The sequence below is a fragment of the Saimiri boliviensis genome, chromosome 12 (genome assembly GCF_048565385.1).
Source record: "Saimiri boliviensis isolate mSaiBol1 chromosome 12, mSaiBol1.pri, whole genome shotgun sequence".
Taxonomy (NCBI): Eukaryota; Metazoa; Chordata; class Mammalia; order Primates; family Cebidae; genus Saimiri; species Saimiri boliviensis.
In genome coordinates, this window is record NC_133460.1 from 25,369,063 (window position 1) to 25,388,810 (window position 19,748).

The window sequence follows — 19,748 nt, forward strand, 5'->3', positions numbered from 1 at the left end:
GGGCACATCCTTAGGATAATGACTTCAGCCCCCTTAAGTCTCTGCCTAATAAAATCCAATGCAACCCAAAGAATTTATAATTTGTTGCAGGCAAAACCTGAATATAGGCCCCTGAATCTCCTTTTCTTAAAGCATTTACTTTAGAAAACTGACAATTAGAAATTCTTTCTCTGTCTCTTTGAAATGTACCTTCTATAACACAGGAATGTTTTTCCCAAGGACCTGGGAGCCATCCCTTTGAAATGTAATTGTTAAGTAGGACAGAACCTCTGTCTCCCAATCTTGGTAGTAGGGTAGGCTCAGTCTTGGCCTATTGATAAGCACTAGTTTACAATCTGGTCAATGTGCTCATTGACCAAACCTCCCTCCCCTCAACTAGCATCCTTCAGTACTTTTCCCTTAACACACCCTAGCATTTTCTTTTTTGTCTTTTTTTTTTTTTTTTCATTTTTGTAGAGAACAGGGGCTCGCTATATCGCCCAGGCAGTTCTCGAATTCCTGGGCTAAAACTATTCTCCCACCTCTCTGTCCCTAAGAGCTGGGATTACAGGCATGAGCCACATTCCCTGGGCCACAACCTAGCATTTAAAAAGCCTCCTGCTGGCAGGGCAAGGTGGCTCATGACTGCAATCCCAGCAGTTTGGGAGGCTAAGGCTGGTGGATCACGAGGTCAGGAGTTCAAGACCAGCCTGGCCAACATAGCAAAACCCTGTCTCTACTAAAAATACAAAAATTAGCTGGGCATGGTGGCAGGAGCCTGTAATCCCAGCTACGTGGGATGCTGAGGCAGGAGAATCACTTGAACCCAGGAGACAGAGGTTGCAGTGAGCTGAGATTGTGCCATTGTACTCCAGCCTGGGTGACAAGAGCAAGACTCTATCTCAAAAGGAAAAAAAAAGCTTCCTGCCTCTGGTTTGGTAGAATAGAACTCAGTTAATGCTAAAGTATCTCTCCTCTGCTACAGTAGTCTGAATAAAATCTGTCTTGACATTTTTGACAAGTGTCTGGTGCACAATTTTTCTTTAACAATAGTAGGTTTTGAAATTGGATAGTATAGAATTTTTTAACTTTGTTGTTTTTCAAAATATTTAGGCTAATAGATATAGCAATTAGGCTATTGAGTATGTTTGCATCTATATTCATGAGAGATATGGTTCTGTAATTTTTGTATCTTTTGGTGTGTTTGTCTAGCTTTGATATCAGGGTAACCCTGGCCTTATTGAAGGAGATAAAGAATGACATATCCTTTTTTATTTTCTGAAAGGTTTTTGTGAAAGACATATTATTTCTTTTCTTTTCTTTTCTTTTCTTTTTTTTGAGATGGAGTTTCACTCTTGTTGCCCAGGCTGGAATGCAACGGCATGATATCGGCCCATGCAACCTGCGCCTCCTGGTTTCAAGTGATTCTCCTGCCTCCCAAGTAGCTGGGATTACAGGTATGTACCACCAGACCCAGCTAATTTTGTATTTTTAGTAGAGATGGGGTTTCATCATGTTGGTCAGGCTGGGTTCAAACTCCTGACCTCAGGTGATCCACCCACCTCAGCCTCCAATTTGGCTATTTTTTTTTTTTTTTAATTTTGTAGAGACAAGTTCTCACTATGTTGTCCAGGCTGCTCTTGAATTCCTGGCCTCAAGCAATCCCTATACCTGGGTCTCCCAAAGTGCTGGGATTACAGGTATGAGCCACCGCACCTGGCCTAAAAATGTATTTTTTATACACATGTCTTTGTCAAAATTGGGATAAAGAGAAACATACGGGCAGTGGTATGCATTTGAAGAAAAATGGGAGAAAGCATATTTACTTAGGATGTTGTGGGAACTGAGGGACAGGAGAGACCCATGGACCAAACAGGAGGATTTTATTAAGGTGGTCACCGGCTCAGCGGATTAGCATCCCAGGGCTGAGCCCTGAACATAGACACGGCTTGACTTTTCTGCATGTGACCGAAGGGTGTTAGGCATTCAGTGGCCCCAAACTTGCAAGGCAGGAAAGGAGCTTACAGAGGCAGGACAAAGGCAGTTTATTAAGCCGTGACTGCTGTCGCAACTTAAGCAAGTTTTGTGACCTTAAGTATACATTCCAGGTGGGAAAACAGGAAGTTACAGAACTTTTACTGCCTTTGCAAATAGTTACTCCACAGAAAAAGAACAGGCCTGGGAAATAGAGGGTACTTATTAAACTTGTTCTTATCCCTGTTCTCGGGGAGACTCTGGAGCCCGTACTTTGAAGGCTCTGGTTCCTAAAGCTGTACTAAATCACGAGGCTGGTTAACACCTATTGGAATTTCTTGGTGCAAAGGTGGGGGAGGAGTCTGAACACATTGTCAAGGGAGGAGGAAGGGGAAGGAGAAGGCTGTGGGATCCCCTGCAGAAAGGCCCCATTCTGGTGGCAGCCCCCGCCTGCTGCTCCAGGGCTCAAAGGTGCTTAGATCTCTTCACCTGAGTGCAGTTGCTGCCGGCCCTTTGGGCAGGTGTGTGAGGGAGGCATCCCCAGCTGTAAAGAGAGCACTGGCTTTTGGATCAATCGGCCTATTATATAACTGAACTGGGGTCTGCTTGCCCAGTGCAGTTAAGGTCAGATATCCACACCGAGGTTGCCGCACTAGTAAGGAAGGTGTTTATTCACAGAAGCAAGTGGGACCAGGCAGCTCAGCTCAAATGCTTACCTCACTCATGGCTGGCAGGTGTGAATCCTGAAAATTTGAGACAGATGTCAGTTAATTTAGAAAGTTTATTTGCCAAGGTTGAGGACATCTGCCCAATGACACACCCTCAGGAGGTTCTGAAGAACTGCCCAAGGTGGTCAGAGGACAGCGGGAGTTTTTTACCTTTTAGGGAGACACAAGCCATCAATCAACATATGTAAAATGAACAGTGGTTAGGTCTGGAAAGACGGGACAACTTGAAGTGGGCAGTGGGCTTCCAGATCACAGATAGGTAAGAGACAAACGGTTGTATTCTTTTGAGTTTCTGATTAGCCTTTCCAAAGGAGGCAATCGGATCAGCATTTATCTCAGGGAACAGAAGGACGACTTACATAGAATGGGAGGCAGGTTTGCCCTAAGCAGTTCCCAGCTTGATTTTCCCTTTAGCTTAGTGATTTGGGAGTCAGAGGGCAAGACAGTTTCCTTTCACACAGGTAAGGGTTTTTAAAGGCAGGGGTAAATTTTCAGGAAAGCAGAAGTTAGACAAAAGTGTAAATCAGTACATATAAGGAAGGAGACCCAGGCGTCTAGGATCACCTCCCCCTTGACTTCCACACTACAGTTCAATGGAATGAAAGGCTGGCCGACCGGTGCCTCCGGAATCACCTTCCTGTAAATGGCACACTTGGTATTGGGAGAACTCTCCAGAAGACACTGTTTTTACTTAAACAAGATCAAACCCCCATCCCACTCCTCCCTCTGGAGACCAGAACCTTTTCACATGTGATTCCTAAAACTGTAAACCCGAAAACCCTTTCACTCAATTTCTTTCTTTCTTTCTTCCTTCCTTCCTTCCTTCCTTCCTTTCTTTCTTTCTTTCTTTCTTTCTTTCTTTCTTTCTTTCTTTCTTTCTTTCTTTCTTTCTTTCTTTCTCTTTCTTTCTTTTTCTCTCTCTTTCCTTCCTTCCTTCCTTCCTTTCTTCCTTCTTTCCTTTCTTTCTTTCTTTCCTTTTGAGACAGAGTCTCACTCTCTTGCCAGGCACCAGGCTGGAGTGCAGATCTCGGCTCGCTGCAACCTCCACCTACCAGGTTCAAGCAATTCTCCTGCCTCAGCCTCTCAAGTAGCTGGGTGCCACCACACCCAGCTAATTTTTATATTTTTGTAGAGATGGGGTTTCACTATGTTGGCCAGGATGGTCTCAATCTCTTGACATCATGGTCTGTCCACCTTGGCCTCCCAAAGTGCTGGGATTACAGGTGTGAGCCACTGCACCTGGCCTCACTTGTAATTTCTAAGGCTGTAAACCTAAGATTCTTTCATGCGTAATATCTAGAGTGTAAGCCTATATAAAGGCAGAACCTCTCTTTTTTAGACGAGCTGGGTTACTTAGACAAATTATCACCTGGCACGCAGCTGTAATAATAATAATAATAATAATAAACCTCTTCCTTCACAGTTCGATATTCGAGAGGTCTGTTTCTCATGGCCACTCCTGCTACATTTTGGTTCCCTGACTGGGAATCAAGTTTTGGCTGGCAGATGGCCAGAAAAAGCCTCTCAGGTGGTTTGTCTAGCCTCTCAGGTGGTTTGTCCACCCTGCGGGGGTGTCCCACCAACTGGGGCGATGCAGGTCCTGAGAGTGCATCTGGACAGGTATTTGCCCGGTGGAAAGCCTCACTGGAGTGGAGCGGGAAAGCTCTCGCAGTGTGGATTCACCCAGTGGCTGAACACTGAGAAGGAATGGGTACTTGGAACGGCCAGACAACAGAAACATGGTAGGATTGGTCCTGGGAAACGTGCCCACTCCTTTAGGTGGAAACGTGGCCTGATCACCCACATGTGCCCGATTTGGCACTTTTTTTTTTTTTTGAGTTGGAGTTTCACTCTTGTTACCCAGGCTGGAGTGCAATGGCGCGATCTCGGCTCACCGCAACCTCCGCCTCCTAGGTTCAGGCATTTCTCCTGCCTCAACCTCCTGAGTAGCTGGGATTACAGGCACGCGCCACCATGCCCAGATAATTTTTTGTATTTTTAGTAGAGACGGGGTTTTACCATGTTGACCAGAATGGTCTCGATCTCTTGACCTCGTGATCCACCCGCCTCGGCCTCCCAAAGTGCTGGGATTACAGGCTTGAGCCACCGCGCCAGCCCGATTTGGCACTTTTAAACTCTCTCTCTCTCTCTCTCTCTCTCTCTCTCTCTCTCTCTCCCTTTGTAACTAACCTTGGAAGGTTTTTGCTTATGGTTTTGATTTGGGTGGAGGGAGGAGAGCGATCGTGTGTGTGTGTGTGTGTGTGTGTGTGTGTGTGTGTGTGTGTAGAGGGGTCCAACTGGACTCATCAGTCATGAAAGGTGGGAGTATCAGGCCCATTAGAAGGGGCCTCATGTGACGAGCAATTCGTAGGGCTAGTTGGAATTAGAGATGGCCGCAGAAGGCTGAGTGGAGAAGACTTTGCCATCTGGGTGTTGTGAAAGGATTGACGTGCATGTAAATTGGAGAGTGTATACTTCGTCTTGCTGGGAGGGAACTGCTGTGGGTAGAGTAACACTCTCTTAACTGTGGGAATTGTTTCTTTGGAGCACAGGCATGGGTCACTCTCATAGCAAGCCCACCGCTTTAGAGACGATGCTGAAAAATTTCAAGAAGGGATTTAGTGGGAATTATAGAGTAACTATGACAACAGAGAAATTAAGGAATTTATGTAAGGTAGATTGGCCAGCATTTGGGGTAGGTTGGCCCCCAGAGGGGACCCTCGATAGGTCTCTTGTCTCCAAAGTAAGGCATGAGGTTATATGCAGCAAGCTAGAACACCTTGATTAATATCCATACATAGACTCATGGTTGCAGTTAGTTTTGGACCTTCCGAAGTGGCTAAGAGGACAGGCAGCAACTGTTTTAGTGGCCAAGGGACAGACTGCTAGAAACCACCACCCATCTCACCACCGCAGAGAAACGCGGACTCTCAAGGTCTGGGTAGATTCAGTGGCAGGAACAGCGACTCCCAAGGTTCTGGCAGATCCAGCAGCAGAAGAGTTTTTGCCAATAATGCCCCCTCCTCCTCAAGGACTCCCTGCCCCTGGGCTGGAAGCCTCGGCACCCCACCAGAGCTGCACACACCTAAACCACCCAGAGTGGTCTAAAAGAGAGTGTGGGAAAACTCCTCCCATTGCTGCCCGTTTCCCAGAAGGAACTCCCCCTCTGGCAGCCCGTCTGCAATCCAAAGCCAGGGTGCAGATGCCTTTAAGAAAGCAGAGGTACACGGGAGTGGATGAGGACAGCCACATCGTAGAAAGGTGTGTTTTCACGTACCTGCCGTTCACCTCAGCTCATCTTATCAACTGGAAAAATAACAACCCGTCTTATACCGAGACGCCACAGCTCTCATTGACCTACTAAAAAACTATTATTCAGACTCATCACCCCACTTGGGCTGAGTGCTACCCACAGCTTGTGTATCTTTTTAACACAGATGACAGGCAGAGAATACTCCAAGCTGCTTCTAATTGGCTGGAGGAGCATGTTCCTGCAGATTACTGGAAGCCCCAAGAATATGTCAGGGTCGAGTTACCGGTAACTGACCCCCAGTGGGATCCAAACACCCCAGAGGGCATGCAGAGGCTAATCTGGTACAGAGAAGCCTTGCCGGAAAGGTTTAAAAAGGGAGCCCAGAAAGTTACAAACATTAATAAAGTCTCCGAGGTTATTCAAGGAAAAGAGGAATGCCCCACCCAATTTTATAAAAGACGATGTGAAGCTTACTGCATGTACACTCTTTTTGATCCTGAGAGCACCAAAAACCAACGAATGATAAATATGACATTAGTCAGTCAGTGTGCAGAAGACATTAGATGAAAATTGCAGAAACAAGAAGGTTTTACAGGCATGAATACTTCACAGTCATTGGAAATAGCTAAGCAGGTGTTTGTAAATCGAGAAGCAGTGAGCCGTAGAGAAAGCAAGTGCCAAGCTCGATGAAATGCCAACTTGATAGCTGCCATTATTAAAAGAGTGCCCCCAAGAGGGCGGGAAAAGGGGGGTTCCTGGAAAGCCTCTCAGTCTGCCCACCGGCGCCTACAATGCAATCAATGAGCATATTGTAGAGAAGTAGGACATTGGAAAGACCGGTGCCCCCAGCTAACGGAAAAACAGAGAGACCCTGAGCACGAGGCTTCAGACAAAAGTGAAAGGGCTCTGTTCAATCTAATGGAAGGACCACTGGAGTGAAGGGGACCAGGCTCCATTGCCCCCAAGGAGCCTATGGTCAGAATGAGAGTAGGGGGCAAGGCCATTGACTTCCTCATCAACACAGGTGCTGAATATTCAGTGGTAACCATCCCTGTGGCCCCCCCCCGTCGAAGAAGACAACCGATATTGTTGGAGCTACTGGGTTGTCGGAAAAACCATCTTTCTTTTTGCCTCATACTTGTGAGGTGGGGGGGACATGAGGTAATTCACCAGTTCTTGTACATGCCTGATTGCCCTTTGCCCCTGCTAGGAAGGGATCTGTTCAGTAAGTTACGGGAGACCCTAACCTTCACTGAGAATGGCATTTTACAGCTGGCCTTACCTAAAACTTGGGTCATAATGGTCCTCAGGGTGCCTCGTGAGGAAGAGTGGAGACTTCTTAACTGAACCAGACCAGGAAATAAAGCTGCATTAGCAAAACGATTGCCTAAGGTCTGGGCAGAGAAGACTGGCAATTAACCAGACCCCTGTGCTCATTGAAGTCAAGCCTGGGGCTCAGCCAGTTAGACAAAAGCAATATCTAGTTTTCCGTGAGGCCCTAGAAGGCATTCAGGTCCATCTAAAGCACCTAAAGGACTGTGAAATTATAGTTCCTTGCCAGTCTCCATGGAACATTCCCCTCTTGCCTGTTCTCAAACCAGGGACCAAAGACTACAGGCCAGTGCAGGACTTGTGCCTGGCTAATCAAGCCTCAGTGACTGCACCCAACTGTGCCTAACCCATGCGTGCACTGCTGGTATTATTGCCAGCAGAGGATAGTTGGTTCACCTGCTTGAACTTAAAGGATGCTTTCTTTAGCATCAGGCTGGCTTTTGAAAATCAGAAACTATTTGCTTTTCAATGGGAAAATCCAGAAACAGGGTGTGACCACCCAGTACACCTGGACCTGGCTCCCCCAGGGGTTCAAGAACTCTCCCACCATCTTTGGGGAGGCATTAGCCTGTGACATCCAAAAGTTTCCAGCTAAAGACTTAGTCTGTGTCCTGCTTCAATATGCTGATGACCTTTTATTGGGACACTCCATGGCAGTTGGGCGCGCAAAATGAATAGATGTCTTACCTGGAGGACTGTGGGTATAAAGTGTCTTTAAAAAAAAGCCCAGATTTGTCCACAGCAAGTGCTAATCTGGGGTTTACCAACCGGAAGGGGGGACACAGCCTAGGAACAGAGAGGAAGCAAGTACTTTGCAACCTGCCAGAACCCGAGACTAGAAGGCAGGTGAGGGAGTTCCTGGCAGCCTTGGGTTTCTGTAGATTGTGGATTCCGAGCTTCGCAGTACTGGCCAAACACCTATATGATGTGACAAAGGAGGAAGACAAGGATCCCTTTGAATGGAGATCCCAGCAGCGTCAGGCCTATCAGGAACTGAAAATGAAACTTATGTCAGCTCCGGCTTTGGGGCTGCCTGATTTAACAAAGCCCTTCACATTATATGTGACAGAAAGAGAAAAAGTGGCAGTTGGGGTCCTAACCCAAACAGTGGGACCTTGGCCCAGGCCTGTAGCTTACCTCTCCAAGCAGCTGGATAGAATTTCCAAAGGATGGCATCCATGCTTAAGGGCTCTGGCAGCAACTGCTCTGCTAGCACAAGAAGCTGATAAGCTAACTCTGGGGCAGAACTTAAATATCAAGGCACCCCATGCAGTAGTGACTCTAATGAATACCAAAAGGCATCATTGGTTAATAAATGCTAGGCTGACCAAATACCAGAGCCTGCTATGTAAAAACCTCCATCATCATTGCGGTCTGCAACACTTTAAACCCCTCCAACTTTGCTCCCAATGTCCGAGGGCCCAATTGAACACAAGTGTTGAAGTCCTGGATACAGTCTATTCCAGTAGGCCTGATCTTCGGGGTCAGCCATGGACAGTAGTAGACTGAGAGTTGTATGGGGATGGGGGCAGTTTTGTTAATCCACAAGGGGAAAGGTGTACAGGCTATGCTGTGGTAACTCTGGACACTGTAATTGAGGCCAAGTCACTGCCTCAGGGTACCTCAGCTCAGAAGGCTGAACTCATTGCTCTGACTCAAGCCCTAGAGCTGAGTAAAGATAAGGTTGTAAACATTTACACTGATTCTCAACATGCCTTTCTGACTCTCCAAGTACATGGAGCACTGTACAAAGAAAAAGTCCTGTTAACTTCAGGGGGAAAAGAAAGTATCAACATGAAATTTTGCAGTTGCTAGAAGCAGTCTGGATGCTGTGGAAGGTGGTGGTCATGCATTGCCGAGGACATCAGCGGGCCCACACCTCCGTGGCCCTGGGAAATTCCCGAGCTGATTCAGCAGCTAGTAAGGCAGCATCTGCTCCCTACTGAGCAGCAGTTATAGCCCCGCTGATTCCCCAGATCCCTGACTTGGTGCCTACTTACTCTAAGGAGGAAAAAGACTTTCTCCAGACAGAGTGAGGGCAACTGATTAAAGAGGGATGGATCTGGTTGCCTGATGGAAGAATAGCAGCACCACAGCTATTGGGACAGCGGTTATACAAGCTGTACATGAAACCACTCATTTAGGTCAAGATTCACTTGAGAAGATGTTAGGCTGGTACTTTTACGTCTCACACTTACCAGCCTTGACTAAAACTGTGGTGCAGTGATGCGTTACATGTCGGCAGCACAACGTGAGGCAGGGTCCAACTATTCCCCCTGTCATTCAAGCTTACGGAGCAGCTCTGTTTGAAGATCTCCAGGTAGACTTTACTAAAATGCCCAAGTGTGGGGGACATAGGTATTTGTTGGTACTGGTGTGCACGTACTCTGGGTGGGTAGAGGCCTTCCCGACTAGGACTGAAAAGGCCCATGAAGTAACCTGTGTGCTGCTTCGAGATCTTATCCCTAGGTTTGGATTACCACTGCACATCAGATCAGACAACAGACCAGCATTTATGGTGGATTTAGTCTGGAAAACAGCAATGGCCTTGGGTATCACTTGGAAACTGCTCGCTGCCTACTGACCTCAGAGTTCTGGGAAAGTGGAAAGAATGAACTGGACCATCAAAAATAGCTTAGGGAAAGTGTGTCAGGAAACAAGATTAAAGTGGGTACAGGCTCTTTCTTTAGTGTTATTCAAAGTTAACACTCCCTTTAGGAGAATAGGATATTCCCCCTTTTATATCATTGGCCCCCTCCCATACTCCAGGCTCTCCCTGGAACTCCTCGGGAGTGGGAAGAGATTGAGTTAGGATGCCAGTTACAAGCTCTAGGGAAAATCACTCAGGATATTTCAACCTGGGTAAATGACAGATGCCCTGTAAGCTTGTTTTTTTTTTTTTTTTTCTTTTTTTTTTTTTTTTGAGACGGAGTTTCGCTCTTGTTACCCAGGCTGGAGTGCAATGGCGCGATCTCGGCTCACCGCAACCTCCGCCTCCTGGGCTCAGGCAATTCTCCTGCCTCAGCCTCCTTAGTAGCTGGGATTACAGGCACACGCCACCATGCCCAGCTAATTTTTTGTATTTTTAGTAGAGACAGGGTTTCACTATGTTGACCAGGATGGTCTCGATCTCTTGACCTCGTGATCCACCCGCCTCGGCCTCCCAAAGTGCTGGGATTACAGGCTTGAGCCACCGCGCCCGGCCGCCCTGTAAGCTTATTCTCCCCAGTTCACCCTTTCTCACCAGGTGATCATGTGTGGACAAAAGACTGGAGGGCAGCCCCTCTGAAGCCACGGTGGAAAGGACCACAAACCGTGATCCTGACCACCTCCACATCTGTAAAGGTAGAGGGAATCCCAGCCTGGATCCACTACAGCCATGTGAAACCGGCAGCAGCTGAAACACTCAGCCTGGCCAGTGTACCAACACTTTTATGATCTATTAAATGAATCAATATTGGAGCTTCTGAAAAAGACAAAGAACTTGTTCCTCCAACTTGCTGAAAATATGGCCCATTCCCTCAATGTCACTTCTTGCTATGTATGTGGAGGGATGACTATGGGTGACAGGTGGCCATGGGAAGCCCGTGAGTTATTATCCTCTGACCCTGTCCCTGACCTGATGTCAGTTCAAAGGGTTCAAACCAATAGTTTCTGGGTTTTAAAGGTTTCAATTATTGGACAATACTGTTTGGCCAGAAAAGGAGCAGGCTTCACTATTCCAGTAGGGAAGCTTAGCTGCTTAGGGCAGCAGTTGTATGATGGAACCATGGGCACCATAACCTGGTGGAGCTCAAACTATACAGAAAAGAACTCCCTCCTAAAATTTCCAAAATTACAGGATGCTTGGGATCGTCCTGGGTACTGGAGAGATCGGACAGCCCCACCTGGGTTGTACTGGATATGCGGACATAGAGCATATGTACAGCTGCCTGAAAGATGGACAGGTAGCTGTGTCATAGGCATCATTAAGCCTTCTTTTTTCCTATTTCTGTTAAGACAGGTGAGCTGTGAGGGTATCCAGTCTACTCCGCTAGGGAGAAAAGAAACCTAAAGATAGGAGAATGGACAGATTATGAGTGGCCACTGGAGAAAATTATTGAGTATCATGGGCTGGCCACATGGGCAGAGGATGGCTCACGGGGATACCAGACTCTGTATAGTTTGAGCTCCACCAGGTTACAGTGCCCATGGTTCCATTCATATGCTTAACCGGATCATCCGGTTACAGGCTGTTTTGGAAATACTCACTAATGAAACGGGAAAGCTCTGTCCCTTTTGGCCCAACAAGAAACTCAAATGAGGAATGCGATTTATCAGAACCAGCTGGCCCTAGATGATTTGCTGGCAGCTGAAGGAGAAACCTGTGGAAAATTCAATCTAACTAACTGCTGCCTACAGAGACGACCAGGGTCAAGCAGTGGAGGATATTGCTCGAGACATGACGAAATTGGCACACGTGCCTGTGCAGGTGTGGCACGGATTTAACCCTGAGTCCTTATTCGGAGGTTGGTTCTCATCCTTAGGAGGATACAAGACTCTCATCATAAGTGTTCTAATAATGATAGGCATTTGTTTGTTACTTCCTTTACTCCCTCTGCTCCTTCAGATGATTAGGGGATTTATCACTACTGTAGTTAGCAAAAAAAAAAAAAAATGACATCACAAGTATATTATAGGAATCATTATCAATCAGTTTCTTCAGAGGATCTGGAAAATGAGAATGAAAGTGAGACCTCTTACCAATATTATACAGTGGTGAGGGTCTCAAGTCGGGGGGGTGAGGAAGGAGACCCAGGCATCTGGGATCACCTCCCCCTTGACTTCCACACGGCATTTCAATAGAAGAAGAGGCTGGCTGACTGGCATCTCCTGAATCACCTTCCTGTAAATAGCACACTTGGTATTGGGGAAGCTTTCCAGAAAACACTGTTTTTACTTAAAAAAGATCAAACTCCCACCCAACTCCTCCCTCTGGAGACCAGAACCTTTTCACATGTGATTTCTAAAACTGTAAACCTGAAACCCTATAATATGTGATTTCTAAAACTGTAAATCCAGAAACCTTTTCACATGTGATTCCTAAAACTGTAAACCCAAAAACCCTTTCACTAATAATTTCTAAGGCTGTAAACCTAAGATTCTTTCACACGTAATATCTAGAGTGTAATCCTATATAAAGTCAGAGCCTCTCTTTTTTAGACTAGCTGGGTTAGCTAGACAAATCATCATCCAGCTCCCGACCTTAATAATAATAATAATAATAATAATAGAATTTCTTCCTTCACAGTTCAGTGTTTGAGAGGTCTGTTTCTTGCAGCTGCTCCTGCCACACATGGAGGGTGCACATTGGTTTGGCCCAAAAAGGCAAGATATCTTGAAACAGGGGCTTGCAGGTCACAGGTGGATTCAGAGGTTCTTTGATTTGTAGTTGATTCAGGAGGTGATGCCTTGTCTAAAAATTTGGGATTAGCAGAAAAGAGTATTAGATTTAGCTCATAGGTGTGGCTTCCAGGTCCCACCAGAAGAAATTTAGAAGGTAGGAAGGTGGTCAGACTGCAGCCCTCAGCTCTCCCTATTCTGATGTCTGCAGGCCAGCAAATCCATTTGGTGTGGGTCCAGATGGGGGTCCAGGTTTCTGAGAGACGAACTCAAGGATGTGTGTTAAGATGTTAAGATGTTTCTAAAGGGAAAGCAAACATCTCTGGACTCTAATTTCCTTGGCTATTGTTTTGGGCTAGTACCTTCCTGCCTAACAAGTTACTTATTTACTTCTCAGCAGAGCTGCGTACCTGGAATTTCCCTGGGAGAAACTCAAGATTTTCCTTTGTTTCCATGCTTGGTGGTAGAGTTGAGGGCGGTGGCACAGGCTCCTAAAAGGTGGTCCCTGCTTCATCTCAGGCCTCGGTTCAAATTCTTGTTCTTTTCACCATCTGAAAACCTTGAATACATGTCTCCATCTAAAGCTTCAATGCCCCACTGGTAAAGTTGGAGTGAGATGGCCTGTTTGTCGTGTTGCCGAGAAATCACTGAGGTAATGCACGTGTGGACATGACAGGTTCAGGCTCCCTTCTCACCTCTCAGCCCTCCACCCTGGGGTGGTTCTGGAAGGCGCTGCTCATGGTGAGGACAGAAGGCTACTAGCTGGCGTTGTTCTCTCTGATTCAGCGGCTGCATTTACTTGGCATGTGCTCCGTGAGGAGAATGAGGGCCTGCGGTGCTGGTATACATCAGTTCAGACACACTGGTGGGTACATGGCTGCATGTTAGCTCTCCTGGCCCCTCCAGACCTCAACATCATGCAGAAACAGAAGGGGTAGAACCTGGCACAGCAGGGTCCTCCAGACTGACTACTGGCAGTGAGGAGGAGACCCTTAATCCTCTTCAGCCTTCTGCATTGCATCTCAAAGGAGAAGCTAGAAGTCAGCCAGAAGGGGGACTGGTTGGTGCCACCAGCCAGGGTGAAAATAAGACCCTACTGATTACCACAATCTCTCCTATAGATCGAAGGCATCGTATGGAGGAATCCTTCCAGAAGGCATTGTTTTTACCTGAACAAGATCAAATTCCCCATAATTTGATGGGAAGCCACATACCCCATGCCTACTCCATGAACCAAGACCCTTTCACATGTAATTTCTAAAGCTGTAAACCCAAGACCCTTTCATGTGTAGTTTCTAGAGCCGTAAGCCCATGTAAAGGCAGGGCTTCTCTTTGTTACAGGAGCTCGGCTATTAGGCAGCCATGCCGCCTTGTTCCTGGCCAAATAAATCACCCCTTCCTTCCTAGTTCAGTGCCTGAGAGGTCTGTTTCTCATGACCGCTTCTGCTGTAGTGGCTGTACTGAAGGGTCAGTGGTTGAGCCATACTGGCTGTTCAACACTTTGAATACCACTTCTGTGATTTCTGTCTAAAAACGAAAAAAGAAAAGAAAAGAAAAAAAGGAATACCACTTCCAGAAAGAAAAAACAAGCTCCTTGTCACCAGAGCCTTCTTGGGACTGTGTTACATTCAACACAAGACAAGCCTCAGCTTCACATAAGGGAGCGGTCTCTGGGACAACCCATTGAAAGTGTGGGAGCAGGTGATTTCTGGTTCTGTGCACAGTTGCTCTAAGCTGTAGATGAGGAAGGAGACCCTTAATCCTCTTAAGCTTCTAAGAGCTCTTCCCTGTAGATTTCTACATTGCATTTCAGTAGGAGAAATGAAGGCTGGCAGACCGGGCACCACTCTTAATCGCACTCCTGTAGATCACAGGCATGGTATGGAGGAATCTTTCTGGAAGGCATTGTTTTTGCTTAAACACCATCAAACCCCTATCTAGTCACATACCCCACACCTACTTCCTGGATGAAGACCCCTTCACGTGTAATTTCTAGAATTGTAAGGCTTTAAAAGGGCAAGGATTTTCTTTGTTGAGGAGCTCATTTGTTAAGGTATTTTCACCTGCTGCAGCTCCCAGCCGGATAAATCACCACTTCCTTCCCTGTTCGGTGTTTGAGAGGTTTGTTTGTGGCCGCTCCTGCTTCATAAACACATGATCCTTGACCAAATACCCTTGAATCCACTTGACAGACAAGAAGCTTCCAGACCTCCAAGGGGATGCTCGAGTCTCCCTTTTCTCCGGGAGAAAACTTGGTTTTGGTTTCTTAGGTTTCTCAGTGACTAATCCTGAACGTGTTTGCTTTGGCTTCCTTTCTTTGTTCCAGTGTTTTCTCTGCTGTTTTCACACCTCTGTAGGTAAGCCTTCCAAGTTCCTTACAGAAAATAAGAAAGATTATTTACCAGCAGTCTTCCTGCTCCAGGGCTTGCCAGCCTCAATGCATTCCAGTGCACTCCTGTGACACCTTACCCAGAGTAGCTGTGGCTAGCAGCATTTACAGTGTTTGTTCTCACCGTTCTATTGGTGGCTTCCTTTTCCAAGTCAGTTCTTTGCCTGGATCTTCAGGATCTCTATCCCACCACCACCCTCAACCCTCGTAGGGGCTTCACCATACAGCATTTCTGTTGCTGTGAAAAGACCCTCTGCCGCATCTGTTGGCATGGAGAATTTGTCTTACTATATTTTAGAAGCAAGAGATTATGCAGAAAGGAATCTGTGGATGGAGGCAGAGTTCATCTTTCTGGTTTCTGTACAGTGAAAACTTTCATAATGCCTGTTCCAGACTGAGCCCCTCAGTCCAGAAGCTGATCCACTTCTGGACTTAACACTTGAGCTGAAAATGTCTCTTTTTGCCCATGCTCATTTTCGTTCAGTTTCCAACAGAACAGAATCCTGATGCATACAGAAATGAGTCCTGCCACAGGATATTGCAAAGATCGAGCTCTACAAAGTAAAACTGCTGGAGTGTAAGTGGACCTCAGAGAGGCTGGCTTTTGCCAGGCTGGGAACTGGGCGGTCCTCAAACACTGAGCACTTTTCCTTCCATCCCTTCCTGCCTACTTGTCATGGGGAGGCTGGCTTTTATGGAGGGAGTCCCTTGGAAAGAATGGGGCAGATGTGGGGAATGGGGCAGACGGGTGCAATGGGATTTGTTTTGCCTGTTTGGGGTGAGAAAGGGACCCAGAGGATGAATGGAAAGAACAGAAGCTGGCGGAGGGCAATGTGCAGGGTGGGGCTGGGGGTGCAGTTTTCACCTCTGGTCTCCGTGAGATATGAAGTAAGATTATGTTCTGGGTATAAAGTAGCAGCTGGGTGAGAGATTTAAGGGAAGAGATCATGGTCTGGAAAGACTCTAGAGCAGGATGGGAGAGGAAGTGGATGGGAGACAAGCCATCAGCCTGGAGACTGGTGAGGGAGCCCCTGCCGATCCTGCTATTAAATCACCTTTAGCCTAAAGCCTTCTCCTTACATAGTTTAAATTCACCCTAAAGGTTTCTCTGTACATAGTGAACTGTAAGCTAACTGGACACCTAAACAGACTGTCACCTACTCTCAGACCAAGTAGCTGAGTCTTGGTCAATCACAGCAGCCAGACTTCAACCACTCACACGTGGCCAGCTGTTCAAACTGGGCTTGAATAAGCCAAACACCATGCCATCACCAATCCATCTGTTTCTGTACCTCACTTCCACTTTCTGTATGTCACTTTCCTTTTTCTGGCCATAAAGCTTCAAGTGTGAGACAGTTCAGGAGTCTCTCTGAACCTATTTTTGCCTGGAGGCTGCCTGATTCCTACAAATGGTTCTTTGCTCAATCAAACGCTGTTGAATTGAATTTGTCTAAGGTTCTTTTAATACTGGGAATGGTGGCAGGGCACAGTGGCTCATGCCTGTAATCCCAGCATTTTGGGAGGCCAAGGCAGGCAGATCACTTGAGATCAGGAGTTGGAGACCCACCTGGGTTACATGGTGAAACCGTGTCTCTACAGAACTCCAAAAATTATCCGGGTGTGGTGGTGCACTCCTGTAGTCCCAGCTACTTGTGAAGCTGAGGCACAAGAATCACTTGTGCCCAGGAGGCTGAGGTTTTAGTGAGCTGAGACCGCACCACTGCACTCCACCCTGGGCAACAGAGCAAGAATCTATCTCCAAAAACAAACAACACACCAAAAACTCTAGGAATGAATGGCAACCCTGCCACAGCATCACCCCAAGGGCTGTGTGACTCCATGGACCTTGAGGTGTTCTTTGGGGCTTGTAGGGCTGACCCACAGATGGGAGAGTGTGGCTGTAGTCAAAGACGTGGTGCCAAGCAGCTCACACGGTGGGCAACATCTATCAGAGTCCACCATCCTTAGGTGGGGCAAAATAACCCCTCGTCCCACAGTGGCTGTGGCTCAAATTCTCAGAACCAGCACTTCAGCAGATAGAAGGTGTGAACCTCAGGCACAGTAGAAAAATGTGCTGTGACCGTTCTCATTTGGCGGCATAGGCTCTCTGAGAAATTATCAGCAGGAACAATATCCATTAGGAAAAGTTCATCTCAAAGCTGGGCTTCCAAAGGCCCTCTTCAAGCATCCCATCAGGTTTTAGCTTGTGATGGAGGACAGCATGTTCTCTTCCATTGGGACTTAATGCATCAACTGTCGGCAGGACTGAGCTTCTGCTGGCAAAACGCTGTGTCCTATTTCAAGCATGGCGCATCCCCAGAGGTTAAAAATTAGATCAATAGCCAGTCGCAAGGAACTCCTGAACATTCTTCCAAGTATAGCGAGGAAGGCCTAGTTTACTAGGCATTTTATATTCACTCCCAACTGTCAATTCTCTGAATCTTCACATATCCCTGAGAGGTAAGCAGGCTGGTCCCACTAGTTCCCTACCTCCGATGATGACTTGACATCTGCCTGCTCTCATTCTTCATCTCATTCTTCATCTGTCCTTTGTCCTGCTTCTGAGACTGTGGTGGCTTCCCTCTGACAGTGTATGGGACTCTGTACTTAGTAGCAAATCATCTGAGTTCCTCAATCTCAGTCCTTTGTCTAAAATCAGAGCACAGGATCCTTTCAGGGCCACTCTGGCCCTGAGATGCTATGATTACAACAGTTTCTGTTTAACAGATATAATATGGTTTGGTACAGTGAAATGTTTTAAAGGCTTATTGTCAAATGGTGGCAAAAACAAAAGATACACATAAAAAGCATAACATAAACAGATACACATAATGATTTTTCTGTAGCACTTGTGTTCCACGCAAGGCAGCAATCTATGTTCATTTGATTAAAAGACCAGCCAGCCATTTATCAATTTAGAAAACACGAATCCTGTGGGCATGGAAATGTGTATTTTCTGAACATAAGATAAGTCTGGGTTAAGACTAAGAGGAAGGATTTGCTGTGCCATTGGAAGATAGTCAATGACAGGCCATGCGTGGTGGCTCACACCTGTAATCCCAATACTTTAGGAGGCCAAGGTGGGTGGATCACCTGAGGTCAGAAGTTCAAGACCAGCCTTGCCAACATGGCAAAAACCCATCTCTACTAAAAATACAAAAATTAGCTGGACGTGGTGGCGCATGCCGGTAATTCAAGCTGCTTGGGAGGCTGAAGAAGGACAATCCCTTGAACCTGGGAGGTGGAAGTTGCACTAAGGGAGATCATACCAGTGCACTCCAGCCTGCACAGCAGGAGCAATACTCCATCTCATAAAATAATAATAATAATAATAACGATAAAAATGTAAAAAAGAGGATAGTTAATTACAAAGACTGTTTGTCAGACAAATGCATCAAACAAAACTTCTGCACATGCCAACATTTGACCCATCTTTTCTCAAAGGCCCATCTGTGATGACAAGACAGAAACTACAGGGAGTGAGGTTCAAGATCATCAGGAGAAAAGGTACCTCTCCAGCAGATATGATGGGATCTCAGGAGGTGTCATAAAATTTGAAGTTGAACCTATATCTGAGAAGAAATGAGCAAGTCAAGTCTCCATGCAATGAGAACAACCACCTATACAAGTATCCTGAAAAAAGGACAGTAGAGAAAATTATCTCCAGATACGCTGGGTTTACTTGGGAGCAGAAATCAGAATAATAATCTGGAATACAGGAAAGGACAAGCCACCAGTGCATTCAGAGAGGGAAGGGTAAAGGAGAGCATTTATTGGCAAAGAAGCAATTTACATAAACTCCTTAGAAATGGAGTTCATTGGTTCTAGAGATTCAAAGTTAGAGAGCTGTCAGTGCACTGGTGGAGATGCACTTACTGAGCAAGTATTCTTCTGAGACCATCTTATCTAAAGGACAGGAGTTGTAAAGAATGTCTAGTGATAAGTCTTATCAAAGCAGGAGAGATTTGAAATGTTTCTAGAGGCTTATTGGAAACAGTTCCTATCTCAGACATGTAAGCATGAGCCTCCTCTCCTTTGGGCCTTCCTGGCCCCATTTTGTCTGGGTTTGATGAAGGTTGATTTCATCCTGATTCACAGAAAGCAGTGGCTCCCCACTGCCCTCCTTCCCAGAATCACTAGCTGTTGAACACAGGATGGTTAAGAGCAGGGGTCCCCAAACTATGGCCCGCGGGCGCATGCGGCCCCCTGATGCCATTTATCCGGCCTCCACTTCACTTTAGGAAGGGGCACCTCTTTCATCGGTGGTCAGTGAGCACATGCATCCTGTGCTCCTGGAGTACTGTATGTGGCGGCGCCACAAAGCGCGGCATTGCTCACGTACAGTACTACTTCCGGTGACGCAGGACAAATGCGTCACAGCTCCAGAAGTGTGTCATATGATGCACATCTGGTCTGCGGCTGCGGCGCCCCGCATCACTGGAAGCAGTGTGAAATAACAGTGGAAGTAGGAAGAAAGGCAAAGCACTATAACCATTACTACACAGTACAATGGCCCCCATACTCCCCCAAATGTACAACAGCATAATGGCCCCTATAACCTCCCTTTGCCCAAAAGTCTCCCCCCACATTACTACACACCATGTTTCCCCTATTATAAGACCCTGTCTTATATTAATTTTACCCCCACAAGACGGGGGCTGTCTTATTTTTAGGAGGTGTCTTATAATAGGGGAAACATGCAGCAGTGGGC

At 46.6% G+C, this 19,748-nt stretch overlaps 1 protein-coding gene across 1 annotated transcript in view; it reads left to right on the forward strand.

Annotated features, from left to right (window-relative positions):
* Positions 1-4,127: 4,127 nt before the first annotated feature.
* MSMB (microseminoprotein beta) overlaps positions 4,128-19,748 on the forward strand; it is a 36,695-nt gene continuing 21,074 nt past the window's right edge. Inside the window, exon 1 of the mRNA XM_039477814.2 lies at positions 4,128-4,423. Coding sequence (XP_039333748.1) covers positions 4,421-4,423 — 3 coding nt within the window. The 5' untranslated portion in view covers positions 4,128-4,420. The remainder of the gene's footprint in view (positions 4,424-19,748) is intronic.